At 45.4% G+C, this 18,249-nt stretch overlaps 1 protein-coding gene across 4 annotated transcripts in view; it reads left to right on the top strand.

Moving 5' to 3' along the window:
• The window catches only part of LOC139239187 (mucosa-associated lymphoid tissue lymphoma translocation protein 1-like), a 237,785-nt gene that overhangs the window by 148,802 nt on the left and 70,734 nt on the right, over nt 1-18,249 (top strand). For all 4 annotated transcript variants that reach the window (XM_070867826.1, XM_070867851.1, XM_070867835.1 and 1 more), the window contains 3 exons: nt 1,838-1,864; nt 6,814-6,867; nt 12,286-12,489. In XM_070867826.1, the coding sequence (XP_070723927.1) occupies nt 1,838-1,864; nt 6,814-6,867; nt 12,286-12,489 (285 nt within the window). The remainder of the gene's footprint in view (nt 1-1,837; nt 1,865-6,813; nt 6,868-12,285; nt 12,490-18,249) is intronic.

Here is an 18,249-nt window from a genome sequence, read left to right on the forward strand (position 1 = left end):
TCCAGCTAAAGGTCAATCCATTTTTCTCTTTCACTTAATGGGCCCAAGTTTCCACACGCGCCTAGAACGGCGCAGTCCCGACCTGGATGCCCATTTTTCGCGCCACAAAGTGCGCCTAAAATAATCCTCTGTATTCTCCACCTACCTGCAGGTCCTCTGGCCCTCGGCGCAGCGCAGCACGAGCTATAGGGGGCGGAGCCAGGTCCCTGCGCTGAAAACAGTGCCGGGACCTCTGCACATGCGCGCTACAGTGGGCACGCAAGTGCAGTAGCTCCAGGCGCCCGAAACTGTGTGGGAGGGGCCCGAAGCACGCAGCCCCTAGCTGAATGGCCTCACTGGGGCTGCGTGAATAAGGCTCCTCCCACGGCCAGCTCCTGCTCCCCCCCCCCACCCCGACCAGACCCGACACCCGCTCCCCACCCCCCTGCCTCCAGACCGGACCCGACTCCCGCTCCCGCTCCCCCCCCGACTGGACCCGACCCGACTCCCGCTCCCCCCCGCCTCCGGACCCGACCCGATTCCCGCTCCCCCCGACCCGACCCGCCCCCCGACCCAACCCCCCCCTCCCCCACTGGACCCGACCCGACTCCCGCTCCCGCTCCGCCCCCCCCCCCCCGACTGGACCCGACCCGACTCCCGCTCCCCCCCACCTCTGGACCCGACCCGATTCCCACTCCCCCCGACCCGACCCGACTCCTGCTCCTGCCCCCCCCCCCCCCCCGACTGGACCCGACTCCCGCTCCCCCCCCCCCCGCCCCCGGACTGGATCCAACCTGACCTCCCCCTCCCCGACCTGACCTCCCCCTCCCCGACCTGACCTCCCTCTCTCCCTCCCTCCCCCCCTCTCTCTCCCTTCCTCCCCCCCCTCTCTCTCCCTTCCTCCCCCCCTCTCTCTCCCTCCCTCCCCCCCTCTCTCTCCCTCCCTCCACCCAACCCGAACCGAACCTCCCCGACCCGACCCAACACCACCTACCTGTAAATCTGGTGCTGGGGACGGGCCCTGCCCGAAGTCTTGGGCCGGCCCGTTCAGCCTTCGGTCTCGAAAGGCCTGCCTGAAGCACTTTCACACAGGTAGGAAGATGGTTTATTTAATCTTTTCTTTGCTTATAAATGTTTATTCAGGTTGGATTTATTTGTATAAGTATAAATAAGGATTTATTATAGAATTTAATGACTTCCCTTCCCCCCCCCCTCCCCCCCCCCCCCACCTCGTTCCCTATGCCTAATTTGTAACCTGCGCCTGATTTTTTAATGTATAGAACAGGTTTTTTCAGTTCTACAAGTTAGTTTGGAGTATGTTTTCACTGTGGAAACTTTGAAATCAGGCGTCAGTGGCCGGACACGCCCCCTTTTGAAGAAAAAATTCTGTTCCAAAGTGGAACTGTTCTACCTGACTAGAACTGCAGAAAAAAAAATGTGGAGAATTGCGATTTCTAAAATAGTCCGTTCTCCACCAGTTGCTCCTAAAAAATCAGGCGCAAATCATGTGGAAACTTGGGCACTTTATTTCTATAATTTTCAGTTTTATTTCAGATTTCCAGCACTTGACTTTTTAAAAAATCAGCAAAAAGGTTTTTTTTTAAAAAGAGCCCTGCGAGCTTCCGAATTAGACATGCATTCTTGGTGAATAATGACTGGCTGCTTTCCATCTGATTCTTGGGGAAAGGATTAATGATGACCAGGTCCACTTTGCTTTAACTACTGCTGTTTTTCTATTTTGCACGTGTCACTTTAGCCTATAAACCAGTCAAGATTTCTGTTGGATTTTAAAAGAATTGAAAATAGGGACTATATTTTTCACAGTTACCAAACATTTTCTTTACTGAATCTCTTTCAGATGAGTTGAAGTTCCCTGAAGAAACAAGTAAGTTTTTTTTTCACATTGTGTTCCACTCTCTACAGAAAAGAGTATTTATGTTGGCAGATGTTGTGTATAGGGTCCACAGATTGTGCTGACTTTGTGGATTGCTCTCACAGTGGTGTTATTATTCTCGCCGACAAAGTTGAACAGCAAATTATCAGAGCTCCGCTCCCATTATGATCAATGGCCAGATGGAGTTTGCTGAATTAACGCCAATGTGATTGTATCTTTGCTGTTCAACTTTAGCAACTACTGTAGCAACTTAGATCGATGGCTCAGGAGGGTTCAGAACCAGTAAATTGTTCAATAGCTCAGCAGGTTGCTTGAGGGTAGGACTTGTTCTAGGAACTTCACTGAAATTTTAAACCTCTATTAAGTAATAAAATAAGTGTTTTGACAGCTAGACATGTTAATGTTCCCCGACTGAAATTATTTTCTTATCAATATTTTTTGATCTTGTGTGCTAAGTAATAATTGCAACCAGTAATGAAATATAGCTAAGGATCGCACGCAGTTTGGGAAATAACCTTAGATATATATATACGATTATCTTCTTGATATCGATTTAATTATCTATTCTGTTCCAGTAAAAACTCTTCAACCACATTAAACCCGACCTAGATTTTTTGTCCATACAGACTGTGACCCATGTTATCAGATCGGAGCCATTGATTCTAAACTAATCCGTGTTGCTCCATTCTGTGTCGGGCCCCAGTACCTTGGATGTGTATCAGACATTGGCCACGCTGCTCCAGATCCACCCTTCTGCTCGCTGCAGAGTATTCTAATTACTATTCCAGCAAATTGTGGTGTAATTTTTGCCACTGGAGGATAGGGGAGCACAAAGGTCTAATTTACGGCATTCTCACCAATAGCGACATTGCAGCGAATTCTGGGCCAAAGCGTGTCAGCACACAGTTGCACCCCATATTAAGCGGCAGCCATGGACACCTGAAGATCGATCTAACCGATTTCAGGTGTCCATGGCTGCCGCTTAACACAGGCGAGAAGCCTCTTACATATGTAAATTCCTCCAAGCATATACTTACCACATGTCATGTCTCAAATGAAGATGGGGTTAGTATTAGCATATGAAATTCAGTTAATTCAGCTTGCAAAAGGTGTTCATGTTTAATTCATTTAATATAAGGGGAAAAGGTAGTTGGCATCATCATAGAGAGAGAGATTTCACTTAGCAACAGCCAGTGTTCGCAACCAACCGGCCTTGGATATGTTCATTATAGAATGTTTAGATTAGAAATGTTATATTTATGATAAGAATGTCGAGAGAGTAGAAGGGTTATGCTTACCACAGCAAGGCCATGATATTTTACTTGCATCTAACGTTGTTTGATGTATGTTGAAGAAAATGTAGACTTGTTTCTCTGGAGTATGCAGTAGCCAGAGACTACTATGTTAGGCAATGCCAGTTCCAGTTTGATTAAAAAAAACAGTGTATAAATATAAGCTTTTCTTTGTTTATGCAGCACAAGAAGTAACTTGTGAATAAGTTTGCCTGCTCTATCTGTGACTATACCCCGCTTGTAAATTGCTTTTTATGCTGAAAGAATAAAATGATTATAACCAGAAGACTGAATTTGTTACATAGAAACAGAAAATAGGTGCAGGAGAAGGCCATTTGGCCCTTCTAGCCTGCACTGCCATTCAATGAGTTCATGGCTGAACATGCAACTTCAGTACCCCCTTCCTGCTTTCTCGCCATACTCCTTGATCCCCTTAGTAGTAAGGACTACATCTAACTCTTTTTTGAATATATTTAGTGAATTGGCCTCAACAACTTTCTGTGGTAGAGAATTCCACAGGTTCACCACTCTCTGGGTGAAGAAGTTCCTCCTCATCTCGGTCCTAAATGGCTTACCCCTTATCCTTAGACTGTGTCCCCTGGTTCTGGACTTCCCCAACATTGGGAACATTCTTCCTGCATCTAACCTGTCTAACCCCATCAGAATTTTAAACATTTCTATGAGGTCCCCTCTCATTCTTCTGAACTCCAGTGAATACAAGCCCACTTGATCCAGTCTTTCTTGATAGGTCAGTCCTGCCATCCCGGGAATCAGTCTGGTGAACCTTCGCTGCACTCCCTCAATAGCAAGAATGTCCTTCCTCAGGTTAGGAGACCAAAACTGTACACAATACTCCAGGTGTGGCCTCACCAAGGCCCTGTACAACTGTAACAACACCTCCCTGCCCCTGTACTCAAATCCCCTCGCTATGAAGGCCAACATGCCATTTGCTTTCTTAACCGCCTGCTGTACCTGCATGCCAAGCTTCAATGACTGATGTACCATGATACCCAGGTCTCTTTGCACCTTCCCTTTTCCTAATCTGTCACCATTCAGATAATAGTCTGTCTCTCTGTTTTTACCACCAAAGTGGATAACCTCACATTTATCCACATTATACTTCATCTGCCATGCATTTGCCTACTCACCTAACCTATCCAAGTCGCTCTGCAGCCTCATAGCATCCTCCTCGCGGTTCACACTGCCACCCAACTTAGTGTCATCCGCAAATTTGGAGATACTACATTTAATCCCCTCGTCTAAATCATTAATGTACAGTGTAAACAGCTGGGGGCTCAGCACAGAACCTTGCGGTACCCCACTAGTCACTGCCTGCCATTCTGAAAAGTCCCCATTTACTCCTACTCTTTGCTTCCTGTCTGACAACCAGTTCTCAATCCATGTCAGCACACTACCCCCAATCCCATGTGATTTAACTTTGCACATTAATCTCTTGTGTGGGACCTTGTTGAAAGCCTTCTGAAAGTCCAAATATACCACATCAACTGGTTCTCCCTTGTCCACTCTACTGGAAACATCCTCAACAAATTCCAGAAGATTTGTCAAGCATGATTTCCCTTTCACAAATCCATGCTTACTTGGACCTATCATGTCACCTCTTTCCAAATGCACTGCTATGACATCCTTAATAATTGATTCCATCATTTTACCCACTAACGATGTCAGGCTGACCGGTCTATAATTCCCTGTTATCTCTCTCCCTCCTTTTTTAAAAAGTGGGGTTACATTGGCTACCCTCCACTCCATAGGAACTGATCCAGAGTCAATGGAATATTGGAAAATGACTGTCAATGCATCCACTATTTCCAAGGCCACCTCCTTAAGTACTCTGGGATGCAGTCCATCAGGCCCTGGGGATTTATCGGCCTTCAATCCCATCAATTTCTCCAACACAATTTCCCGACTAATAAGGATTTCCCTCAGTTCCTCCACCTTACTAGACCCTCCGACCCCTTTTATAACCGGAAGGTTGTTTGTGTCCTCCTTAGTGAATACCGAACCAAAGTACTTGTTCAATTGGTCCGCCATTTCTTTGTTCTCCGTTATGACTTCCCCTGATTCTGACTGCAGGGGACCTACGTTTGTCTTTACTAACCTTTTTCTCTTTACATATCTATAGAAACTTTTGCAATCCGTCTTAATGTTCCCTGCAAGCTTCTTCTCGTACTCCATTTTCCCTGCCCTAATCAAACTCTTTGTCTTCCTCTGCTGAGTTCTAAATTTCTCCCAGTCCCCGGGTTCGCTGCTATTTCTGGCCAATTTGTATGCCACTTCCTTGCCTTTAATACTATCCCTGATTTCCCTTGATAGCCACGGTTGAGCCACCTTCCCTTTTTTATTTTTACGCCAGACAGGAATGTACAATTGTTGTAGTTCATCCATGCGGTCTCTAAATGTCTGCCATTGCCCATCCACAGTCAACCCCTTAAGTATCATTCGCCAATCTATCCTAGCCAATTCACACCTCGTACCTTCAAAGTTAGCCTTCTTTAAGTTCTGGACCATGGTCTCTGAATTAACTGTTCCATTCTCCATCCTAATGCAGAATTCCACCATATTATGGCCACTCTTCCCCAAGGGGCCTCGCACAACGAGATTGCTAATTAATCCTCTCTCATTACACAACACCCAGTCTAAGATGGCCTCCCCCCTAGTTGGTTCCTCGACATATTGGTCTAAAAAACCATCCCTTATGCACTCCAGGAAATCCTCCTCCACCATATTGCTTCCAGTTTGGTTAGCCCAATCTATGTGTATATTAAAGTCGCCCATTATAACTGCTGCACCTTTATTGCATGCACCCCTAATTTCCTGTTTGATGCCCTCCCCAACATCACTACTACTGTTTGGAGGTCTGTACACAACTCCCACTAACATTTTTTGCCCTTTGGTGTTCTGCAGCTCTACCCATATAGATTCCACATCATCCAAGCTAATGTCCTTCCTAACTATTGCCTTAATCTCCTCCTTAACCAGCAATGCTACCCCACCTCCTTTTCCTTTTATTCTATCCTTCCTGAATGTTGTATATCCCTGGATGTTGAGTTCCCAGCCCTGAACATCCTGGAGCCACGTCTCTGTAATCCCAATCACATCATATTTGTTAACATCTATTTGCACAGTTAATTCATCCACCTTATTGCGGATACTCCTTGCATTAAGACACAAAGCCTTCAGGCTTGTTTTTTTAAAACCCTTTGTCCTTTTAGAATTATGATGCAGTGTGACCCTTTTTGTTTCTTGCCTTTGTTTATTCGACCTTCCACTACTACTCAAGTGAACAACAGAAGGCAGTTTTAAAACAACAGTTAGTAATCATGACTTTGGCCGGCATGAATCTTGCTCTGTCCCGCCTGTGCCCAATGGAAAAAGGTCCAAGCTAGTATTTTTGCTAAGGAGTAGCAGTTAACTAGATTTACACAAAATTATGAAAAATGAATGGTTGTAATAGAAATCGAGGAATCATAAAATTTAGCTGTTAAATTTTTACTATAGTTATAAATATTACCTTGAGCTGACTATAATTGTGTCAAATTGATGGACAATCACTATATAAAGTAGGGCCTTGAACAAGATAGCACTGCAATTAAATATTTAGAAGTATTAACTTTCTTCTTCCGCCATCAGGTAATCCAGTTGAGATTGGACAGCTAGATTTAGGCTTTAACCAAAGACATTATGGTGAGTAAAGTTACCCTCCTTCTTGTTCTGTCTGTGTGTGTGTGTAGATATGATGAAGGTACAATAAATCAAGCTTGTGTAAAGCTTTACTTTTTCTCCCTTTGGTTGTATCATTAAAAAAAGCACCCAAATCTTATTGATTCAAGTACATTACGAATTAGCATAATCAGTGGTAAAACTGGTTCGGTATGACATTCTGACCTTTCTACTTTTACATAGAAACATAGAAAATAGATGCAGGAGCAGGTCATTCAGCCCTTCAAGCCTGCACCGCCATTCAATATGATCATGGCTGATCATTCAACCTCAGTACCCCACCCCAGCCTTTTCTCCATACCTCCTGATCCCTTTAGCCATAAGGGCCACATCTAACTACCTTTTGAATACATCCAACGAACTGGCCTCAACAACTTTCTGTGGCAGAGAATTCCACAGGTTCACAATTCTCTGGGTGAAAAAGTTTTTCCTCATCTCGGTCCTATATGGCTTATCCTTAGATTGTGTCCCCTGGTTCTGGACTTCCCCAACATCGGGAACATTCTTCTTGTCTCTAACCTGCCCAGTCCCGTCAGAATTTTATATGTTTCTGAGATCCTTTCTCATTCTTCTAAATTCCAGTGAGTATAAGCCTAGTCGATCCAGTCTCTCCTCATATGTCAGTCCTGCAATCACGGGAATCAGTCTGGTGAACCTTCGCTGCACTCCCTCAATAGCAAGCATGTCCTTTCTCACATTAGGAGACCAAAACTGCACACAATACTCAAGGTGTGGTCTAACCAAGGCCCTGTACAACTGCAGTAAGACCTCCTTGCTCCTATACTCAAATCTCCTCGCTATGAAGGCCAGCTTGCCATTTGCTTTCTTTACTGTCTGCTGTACTTGCATGTCTACCTTCAATGACTGATGTACCATGACACCCAGGTCTCGTTGCACCTTCCCTTTTACTAATCTGTCACCATTCAGATAATCTGCCTTCCTGTTTTTGCCACCGAAGTGGATTACCTCACATTTATCCACATTATACTGCATCTGCCATGCATTTGCTCATTCGCCTAACCTGTCCGAGTCCCCCTGCAGCCTCTTAGCATCCTCCTCGCAGCTCACACTGCCACCCAGCTTAGTGTCATCTGAAAACTTGGAGATATTACACTCAATTCCTTCATCTAAATCATTAATATCTAAATTGCATTCAATTCCTTCATCTAAATCATTAACCTGCCTCTGTTCTGTCTGAGTCCCAGATGTGATGTTTCTCTCATATTTTCCCGACCCAACTATCCAAACTTTTGTGCTTTTGGAAGTTCTGGACATTTGCAGTAAATTTTAGATTACCCGTACTACTACTAGTTGCTGTTTCCGCTGCATACTGGCACGAACACTTCTTGGAAGCTTTAGGAAAATATTTAATTTTGGCATTAAAATTGATGCATTTAGGTTCATTTTAAACACACTTTCATTTCAAAGTTGATTTTTTTTCCTCTAAGTAATGATAGCAAAAGTAAGTGTTTTTTTTGGTTAATCCATATTGAACGGGCCAACTAGATCACCATTTCCCCAACAGCCACTTTTCCCTCTTCACAAATAGGCTCTCCTCCTCCTCCTCAGAGAAGTACTCACTCCCTCTGACCCCCTCCCTGAAGTTCACAGAGGGATCTCTGTCTCCTAAACCCTGCCCTTCCAAAAACACTCTACCTCCTTGATGTGCTCCTTGTTGTGGGTCCTAGCTGATGCTCCTAATTGCCAACATTGTTTTGTTTTGGCATCAGAGACCAGGATATCTCACTTGCAGCAAAGATTGCGAGGAATGAGTAGCAGCCAGGACCAATGGCATATATGCCAACTTCGGGAAATAGTAAAAATTGACCAACTATTTTAGAATAGGCCTATGAAATGTAAAGGAAAGACTAGAATGTATATAGCACCTTTCACAACCACTGAACGCCTCAAAGTGCTTTGCAACCAATGAATTACTTTTGAAGTGTAGTCACTGTTGTAATGTGGGAAACGTGGCAGCCAATTTGCGCACAAGCAAGCTCTTACAAATAGCAATGTGATAATGACCAGATCATCTGTTTTATTGTTATGTTGATTAAAGGATAAATATTGGCCAGAACACCAGGGATAACTCTCCTGCTCCTCTTCGAAATAGTGCCATGGGGTCTTTTATGTACACTTGAGAGAGCAGTCGGGGCTTCAGTTTAACGTCTCATCTAAAAGATGACACTTCCAACAGTGCAGCACTCCCTCAGTCATCATCATCATCATCATAGGCAGTCCCTCGGAATCGAGGAAGACTTGCTTCCACTCCTGAAGTTAGTTCTTTGGTGGCTGACCGTGTCAAAGGCCTTTGTAAGGTCAAAGAAGGCCATGTATAAGGGTTGGTGCTGTTCCCTGCATTTTTCCTGTAGCTGTCGCGCTGCAAAAATCATGTCCGTTGTGCCCCGTAGGGAAAGAAATCCACACTGTGACTCCGGGAGGAGTTCCTCGGCCATGGGAAGAAGGAGGATTCTCGCGGCGACTTTCCCTGTGGCTGATAACGGGGAGATTCTTCTGTAGTTGCCGCAGTCGGACTTGTACCCTTTTTTAAAGATGGCCATGATTACTGCATCTCTCAGATCCCCCGGCATGCTCTCCTCCCTTCAGATGAGAGAGATGAGGTTGTGTATTCACGCCAGCAGTGCCTCTCCACCATACTTCAATGCCTCAGCAGGGATTCCATCCGCACCCGTAGCCTTGTTGTTTTTAAGCTGTCTTACGGTTTTTTTCTACCTCGTGCAATGTTGGGGTCTTACTGAGGTGGTGGTGAGTAGCTTGCCGTGGGATGGAGTCGAGAAAAACTCGAGTCGAAGGCAGAGTCTCTATTGAGGAGATCTTCAAAGTGCTCTTTCCATTGGCCCTGACTGCCTCAGTGTCTTTGATGAGTGTTTCCCCATTCTTGGCCAGCAGTGGGGTGGGGCCTTGGGAGTTTGGCCTGTAGGTGGCTTTGATTGCGATGAAGAATCCTCGCACATCATAGCTGTCGGCCAGCTGCTGTATCTCCTGTGCTTTCTCCATCCACCACCTGTTCTTTAGTTCCAGGGTTTTTTGTTGGACCTCAGCCTTGAGCCTTTTAAAATGCTGCTTTGCTGCTCCCGTGTTGGGTTGTTGCTTAAGGCTCAGAAATGCCCTGTGCTTGCGATCTATTAGCTCTTGGATCTCCTGATCATTCTTATCAAACCCGTCCTGGTGTTTCCTGGTTGAGTGACCAAGCGTCTCTTTGCAGGCACTGGTTATGGAGGGCAGACCAAGCACTGTGGGCATTCTGCGTCTCGGGGCCATCAAGGCACGCCAGGTTAACTGTGAGGCGCTGGCTGTATAGGGCTCTCTTAGCTGGGTCCTTAAGTGCTCCAGCATTGACTTTTTTGCAGCACTGCTTCTGCTGCCCCCTCCGAGGGCTTTGGGGCTATGTTGATGTCGATGATGGATCGGATTAGGCGGTGGTCCATCCAGCAGTCGTCTGCTCCTGTCATGGCGCGGGTGATGCGTACACCCTTGCGATCCATGGCTTGGACGATGACATAGTTGAGCAGGTGCCAGTGCCTGGAGCAAAGGTGCTGCCACAATGCCTTGTCCCTCTGGCGGAACACACGTGCTCTAGCCATTTTGTCAGGAGTAGAGTACCGCTGGAGTTGGCTTTCCCTACTCCCTCTCTGCCTATCACGCCACCCCAGAAGTCTGTGTCCTTGCCAACCCTGGCATTGAAGTCACCGAGGAGGATCAATTTGTCACCCGCGAAAACGCAGGACAGGGATTTTTCGAGGTTGGAGTAAAAACCCTCTTTGGTCTCATCAAGTGTTGGGGTGTACGCACTGATGACTGTGACGCACTGGTTCCGGGATAGGGTGAGCCGAAGAGTCATGAGGCGTTCGTTAGCCCCAAAGGGAGAGTCTTTGAGGCAGTCAACCAGCTCATTTTTAATGGCGAAGCCGGCGTTCTTCTGGTTTCCCTTTCCAGAAGAAGGTGTAACTTATCACCTTGTTCCTTGAACTGGCCTTCCCCTGCCCGCCAGGTCTCGCTTAGGGTGGCGATGTTGATATCAAATCGCCTAAATTCCCAGGCAACTATGGCGGTGCGGCATTCCAGCCTGTCGCTGTTGGGGTTGTTCATGAGAGTCCTGACGTTCCAGGTCCTGAACTTCATGTTAACGGAGCGGAAGATCCCTGTGCGTGAGTTCTTTTAACGTGGGGTGGTCGTTGCACACCAGCTCCCACACGGGCTTAGCTGAGCAAGGTCTTCGACAGACGACCTCCTCCTCAACGGCACTCCCTCAGTACCGCACTAGTGGCAGCCTAGATTTTTTTTTTGCTCAAGTTCTTGGAGTGGGACTTGAACCCACAACCTTCTGATTCACAGGCGAGAGTATTACCCACTGAGCCACAGCTGACACAATGTAGTTACAATGAAAATGCAGTGGGCCACAGGCTTGTTACAGTTGTAGCTGTAGCTGCAACAATATTTCACAATTTATATAGTGGAAGGTTGTGGCAAGAATTTCAGTGATTTCCCTCATTGCAGGCCATTGTGAATATATATTATTACTTTCTATTTCTAAACATGAATGTTAAGTTGTTTTAAAATTGTTAATATGGTTGCCACTATGACAAGGCAGCACCCTTTCTTCCCACCACACCAAATTCAAGAAGACATTCTTCTTCTTCACCGCCAGTTCAAGCTGATACACTTTATTCCCTTTTTGCTGGCATTCTTGTTTCTCTTTCGCCTCAATTCACACTCCTCCCTCACAGTTCTTGCTGGCATGTTTCTCTATCTGTAGTTTATTCTAGAACTCTTTTCTTTCTCCTCCCTCAAAATCAGATGACCTCCTTCTAACCCTTCCTGCCATTCATGCTGGCACTCAGCTTTTCCTAAATCATACCATTATTGTTCCCCTTTGAAACATAGTAACAGTGTAGGCCATTCAGCTCCTCTAGCCTGTTCCACCAATCAGTTAGATCATGGCTGATCACTATCTTAACTCCATTTACCCGCCTTCGTTCCGCAACTTTTAATACCATTGCCTAACAAAAATCTTTACAAATCTCAGTTTTGAAATTTACAATTGATCGAGCCTCAATGCCTGTTTGGGGTAAAAAAAATTCCAGATTCCCATTACCCTTTGTGTGAGGAAGAGCTTCCTGACATCTCCCCTCTGATTTTAAGGTCATGCCCCCTTGTTCTGGATTCTCGTTTTGGGTTGGAGAAAAGATGACAGTATTGTTTTTAACAAATGCCATTGTAACCATTGAGTATTAGCAAAATAAATGAAGGTTCAGAGAAAAAAAAATACTGTGTTTCAGTACTGTAAATTTCACCTAGATAATTAAAATGGGTACATTTTTGTGCTGTTAAAGGGATATTCTAAAATTGTTATCTTTGTAGCTACAGACAAGGTGGCTCTTCTGATTGGCAACATGTCCTATTACCATCATCCGAAGCTAAAGGCACCAATGGTGGATGTATATGAATTGACCAATTTGCTGCGGCAGCTTGATTTTAAAGTGGTATCGCTGTTGGACCTCACCGAATCAGAGATGCGTAATGCAGTGTATGAATTCTTACTCTTGCTGGACAAGGGAGTGTATGGTATGTTCGTTTTCAACAGCATTTTCTGGAGGGAGGGGACCTGTTTATACTGCAGTCATGATCAAATTGCTTGACACACTATAGGCTTTTGAAAGACCAGATTTATACTGTTCATGTTGTAAAACAACCCTCTGTACGGTCTTAGTTTGAACAAGAATAGAAGGACTGTAGTTCAATCAAATGAATATCCTTGGGTATGCAGTAACTGAGTTAATAAATATGATGCTCTGTGTAGTTGTGTTATACAGACCAGGAAGATTCCATAATTCAATTTTTTGGTTTGTACAAAGTTAATTGATCTCAATTCACTTCATTGCCTCCTGGGCTATGTGGATTTTGACTCATCAGTTGTGAGACACAGGGTAATTTTGACTTTGAACAATAATGTAAAACGGGCAATATCGGATCAGCTGCCCGTTATCGTCCATTTTACACTATCGGTCAAAGTCAGAGTTACCCCCACAGTGTGATCCATAGACATTAGATCAGCAGGCGAGTTCCTCCGTGTGTTTGTCTTGAATTAAAAAGAAAAATATGGAATTTGTGTTTTCAGGGCCGAGGCTGACTGGACAGTCACAAGACAGCCTCACAGATAGAGAGTTGAGTATTGTGTGCACCAGATGGGGAAAGATTGAGTGTGTGCTGCACAAGGAGATATTTGCTATTTGTGTGTTGTGACAGAGGGGGGATGTGGAGGGTTTTGTGCATTCTGTACAGAGTCGTTGACTGGTGTTGGTGCCACAGTTGGAGATGTTGAGTGTTATGCGTGCTACATGCTGAATTAGCTGATCTCGGCTGGGGCAATGGTCAGGGAAGATTTCTGCTCCTCATGGCAGGTGAGGACAGGATTGGATCCAGCTGTAATCATTTCCACTGTTGAATACCCTGCTAATAATCGGGCCTCATATTAACACCCCCAAGATGGGCAGGAGTGGGTCGGGGCTTTAAAAAGTGAAATGCCCGGAATATGATCCCAATCCACCGCTTATTAATATATTTAAATCGGACTCCTATAGTGCAATTGGGAGTGCGATTTGTAGCTAACTGTTACTGCATGGGTTTCCCAAGGGTCGGGAAAATCAGCAATGGGATCTGGCGTCTCCCCAAGGTAAGTGGCTGGCTGTTTCAGCACTCTTTGTAGCTCAGGAGGAATGGGGATGCTTCCCTGGCCCTGTCGAGGAAGCCTTCGGCCTCCCCCCAGTCCCAATAGCCAGCCTCTCCCTCTCCCGCGCGCCCACCCAGTCCGAATCTCCAGCCACCCCCACCTCCCCGCTCCCTCCCCCAGCCCTCCTGACCATAGGTTTCTTGCCCAACCCCCGATTCCCACTACTTGCTATCCCACCCGATTGCCAACCTCCTCCACCCCACCCACCCCCCCATTTGTCGGGGACCATCCGCAAAGGTTCCCCTGCTGCAGCCTTTTGCCAATTGTAGTTTCCTCCCTCCCCACCGGCCAGGCTGTCTGTTTGGTCGGCTGGTGGGCAGGAGACGGAGGTGCAAAATGTTAATGAATACCTGCCGATCTTAACACCTTACCAGGTTCTTTGGCCATTTTCGGTCTCACCCGCACCCACGCCGCCTCTCTGTAAATAGTGGGGCTTCACTTTTGCGGGAAACTCACGCAAACGAGCACTTGGGTGAAGCACCAGAGATCTTCTACTCTGTGATACTGTATGCCAGAATGGTCTTCGCAGGCCGGGGCCGCTCAGACTGCTGGGCCAGGCTGCCATGCTGCTCCTTCCGCTCCCTGGCAGAGCAGAGCTGGTCTCCAGTCGTCTTGGTTAATCCTTGCCACTGGACCAAGACCTAGCTCTGTCAAGTCCGTGAGGTGGCTGGTGTGCAATGGCCACCACACATTAAAAAAATCCATGCAGAGGCATCTTACATCCTTCAAGATTTAGTTCTGGACCTGGAATTTTCTTTAAAACACCTGTGAACTTTTTGACATGGAAGCAAGTCATCCTCTATTTGAGGGACTGCCTATGATGATGATGATGACTCCAGAATGAAAAAGGAGGGGAAAAAAGGAGTGAAATTTGAAAAGCAAAACTTTATTGGTTGAAACAACACGAGGCTGACTTTTTTGTCATTATTTACAGAATTCATTTTAAAAGATCGAGTTACTTTTCTGATTTAATCGCTTAGTCTGTGAATAATCCAGTTGTGGCCAGTGCATTCCAGAAATTGCATAAATTAGTCGACTTAAAATCGGCAACCAAAGTTTTGTACAGTGGAATCATTTTTCAAGGGTTCTGCATAAGCACGGCTGTCGAAAATGACCTTTGTAATTACTGTAAAACTGTTTTATGGTTGTGGAATGCATAGTAAGCTTTCCTCTGCTCATTCTCTTTTCACCTTGGGTGCATTTTCCTCTTGAGATGATACCAGAAAAAAAAAGTCAGCCTTGGTTTCAGCGTGCACTTAAAGTGATGAACTCAGGACAAGCCAAACATCACAATAATGGTCTAGACGGTGCAACAGAAGTTCTTTCTGTGACAGTGTGATCTCATTTTTTAAGCAGGGGCATGCACAAAACACTTTACTAATTGTGATTGCAAGCAAGATAGCTGAACGCACGAACCTGGAAGTCTGAGGTTGCAAGTGCCCACCAGCGCATCCTGTAGCTGTTGCTGAAAAGTCTTTTCTATTGCAGACAAAAATATGATTAAAAAATCAGTCTACTTTTGACAGTAGAAATTAATATTATCTCTTTTCGCATGTTTAGATGCATGTTGCAAAGCAGCACTGGACGCTCCTGTATTTAGCATACTTTAAGTGGCAAAATCATTCTCCGTTTAACCCTTTCAGTCACCTTAATGTAAAATGTAGCTTTCTGTACTAGATTCTGTATTTGGACTTTCAAAAGGCTTTTGACAAGGTCCCACACAAGAGATTAATGTGCAAGATTGAAGCACATGGTATTGGGGATAATGTATTGACATGGATAGAGAACTGGTTGGCAGACAGGAAGCAAAGAGTAGGAATAAACGGATCCTTTTCAGAATGGCAGGCAGTGACGAGTGGGGTACCGCAAGGTTCAGTGCTGCGACCTCAGCTATTTACAATATACATTAATGATATAGACAAAGGAATTGAATGTAATATCTCCAAGTTCGCAGATGACATTAAGATGGGTGGCAGTGCAAGCTGCGAAGGGGATATTAAGAGCATGGAGGGGGACTTGGACAGGTTAGGCGAATGGGCAAATGCATGACAGATGCAGTATAATGTGGATAAATGTGAGGTTATCCACTTCGGTGGCAAAAACAGGAAGGCAGATTATTATCTGAATGGTGACAGATTAGTAAAAGGGGAGGTGCAACGAGACCTGGGTGTCATGGTACATCAGTCATTGAAGGTAGACATGCAGGTACAGCAGGCAGTAAAGAAAGCAAATGGCAAGCTGGCCTTCATAGCGAGGAGATTTGAGTATAGGAGCAGGGAGGTCTTACTGCAGCTGTAAAGGGCCTTGGTGAAACATAGAAACATAGAAAATAGGTGCAGGAGCAGGCCATTCAGCCCTTCGAGCCTGCACCACCATTCAACAAGATCATGGCTGATCATTCCTTCAGTACCCCTTTCCTGCTTTCTCTCCATACCCCTTAATCCCCTTAACCGTAAGGGCCAAATCTAACTCCCTCGTGAATATATCCAGTGAACTGGCATCAACAACTGTCTGTGACAGGGAATTCCACAGGTTAACAACTCTTTGAGTGAAGAAGTTTCCCTCATCTCAGTCCTAAATGGCCTACCCCTTATCTAAAGACTAGGTCCCCTGGTTCTGGACTTCCCAACATCGGGAACATTCTTCCCGCATCTATCCTGTCCAGTCCCGTCAGAATCTTATACATTTCTATGAGATCCCCTCTCATCCTTATAAACTCCAGTGAATAAAGGTCCAGTTGATCCAGTCTCTCCTCATATGACAGCCCAGCCATCCCTGGAATCAGTCTGGTGAACCTTCACTACACTCCCTCAATAGCAAGAACGTCCTTCCTCAAACTAGGAGACCAAAACTGAACACAATATTCCAGGTGAGGCCTCACTAAGGCCCTGTACAGCTGCATTAAGACCTCCCTGCTTCTATATTCAAATCCCCTAGCTATGAACGCCAACATACCATTTGCCGCCTTTACCGCCTGCTGTACCTGCGTGCCCACTTTCAGTGACTGATGATCCATGACATCCAAGTCTCGTTGCACCTCCCCTTTTCCTAATCTGCCGCCATTCAGATAATATTCTGCCTTTGTGTTTTTGCCCCCAAAATGGATAATCTCACATTTATCCACATAATACTGCATCTTCCATGTATTTGCCCACTCACCTAACCTGTCCAATCACCCTGCAGCCTCTTAGCATCCTCCTCACAGCTCACACCGCCACCCAGTTTAGTGTCATCTGCAAACTTGGAGATATTACACTCTATTCCTTCATCTAAATCGTTAATGTACATTGTAAAGAGCTGGGGTCCCAGCACTGAGCCCTGTGGCACTCCACTAGTCACTGGCTCCCATTCCGAAAAGGACCCGTTTATCCCGACTCTCTGCGTTCTGTTTGCCAACCAGTTCCCTATCCACGTCAGTATATTACTCCCAATACCATGTGCTTTGATTTTGCACACCAATCTCTTGTGCAAGACCTTACCAAAAGCCTTTTGAAAGTCCAAATACACCACATCTACTGGTTCTCCCTTGTCCACTCTGCTAGTTACATCCTCAAAAAAATTCCAGAAGATTCGTCAAGCATGATTTCCCTTTCATAAATCCATGCTGACTTGGTCCAATCCTGTCACTGCTTTCCAAATGCGCTGCTATTTCATCCTTAATGATTAATTCCAACATTTTCCCCACTACTGATGTCAGGCTAACTGGTCTATAATTACCTGTTTTCTCTCTCCCTCCATTTTTAAAAAGTGGTGTTACATTAGCTACCCTCCAGTCCATAGGAACTGATCCAGAGTCGATAGACTGTTGGAAAATGATCACCAATGCATCCACTATTTCTAGGGCCACTTCCTTGAGTACTCTGGGATGCAGACTATCAGGCCCCAGGGATTTATCAGACTTCAATCCCATCAATTTCCCTCAGACAATTTCCCGCCTAATAAGGATATCCTTCACTTCCTCCTTCTCACTAGAGCCACTGGCCCCTAGTACCTTCAGAAGGTTATTTGTATCTTCCTTCGTGAAGACAGAACCGAAGTATTGATTCAATTGGTCTGCCATTTCTTTGTTCCCCATTATAAATTCACCTGAATCCGACTGCAAGGGACCTACGTTTGTCTTTATTAATCAATCATTTTCTCTTCACATATTTATAGAAGGTTTTGCAGTCAGTTTTTATGTTCCCGGCAAGCGTCCTCTCGTACTCTATTTCCCCCCTCCTAATTAAACCCTTAGTCCTCCTCTGTTGAATTCTAAATTTCTCCCAGTCCTCAGGTTTGTTGCTTTTTCTAGCCAATTTATATACCTCTTCCTTGGCTTTAACACTATCCTTAATTTCCTTTTTAGCCATGGCTGAGCCACCTTCCCAGTTTTATTTTTATTTCAGACAGGGATGAACAATTGCTGAAATTCATCCATGTGATAGAAACATAGAAACATAGAAAATAGGTGCAGGAGTAGGCCATTCGGCCCTTCAAGCCTGCACTGCCATTCAATGAGTTCATGGCTGCTTCCTGCTTTCTCGCCATACCTCTTGATCCCCCTAGTAGTAAGGACTACATCTAACTCCTTTTTGAATATATTTAGTGAATTGGCC

Source organism: Pristiophorus japonicus, chromosome 2, assembly GCF_044704955.1.
Source record: "Pristiophorus japonicus isolate sPriJap1 chromosome 2, sPriJap1.hap1, whole genome shotgun sequence".
Classification (NCBI taxonomy): Eukaryota; Metazoa; Chordata; class Chondrichthyes; family Pristiophoridae; genus Pristiophorus; species Pristiophorus japonicus.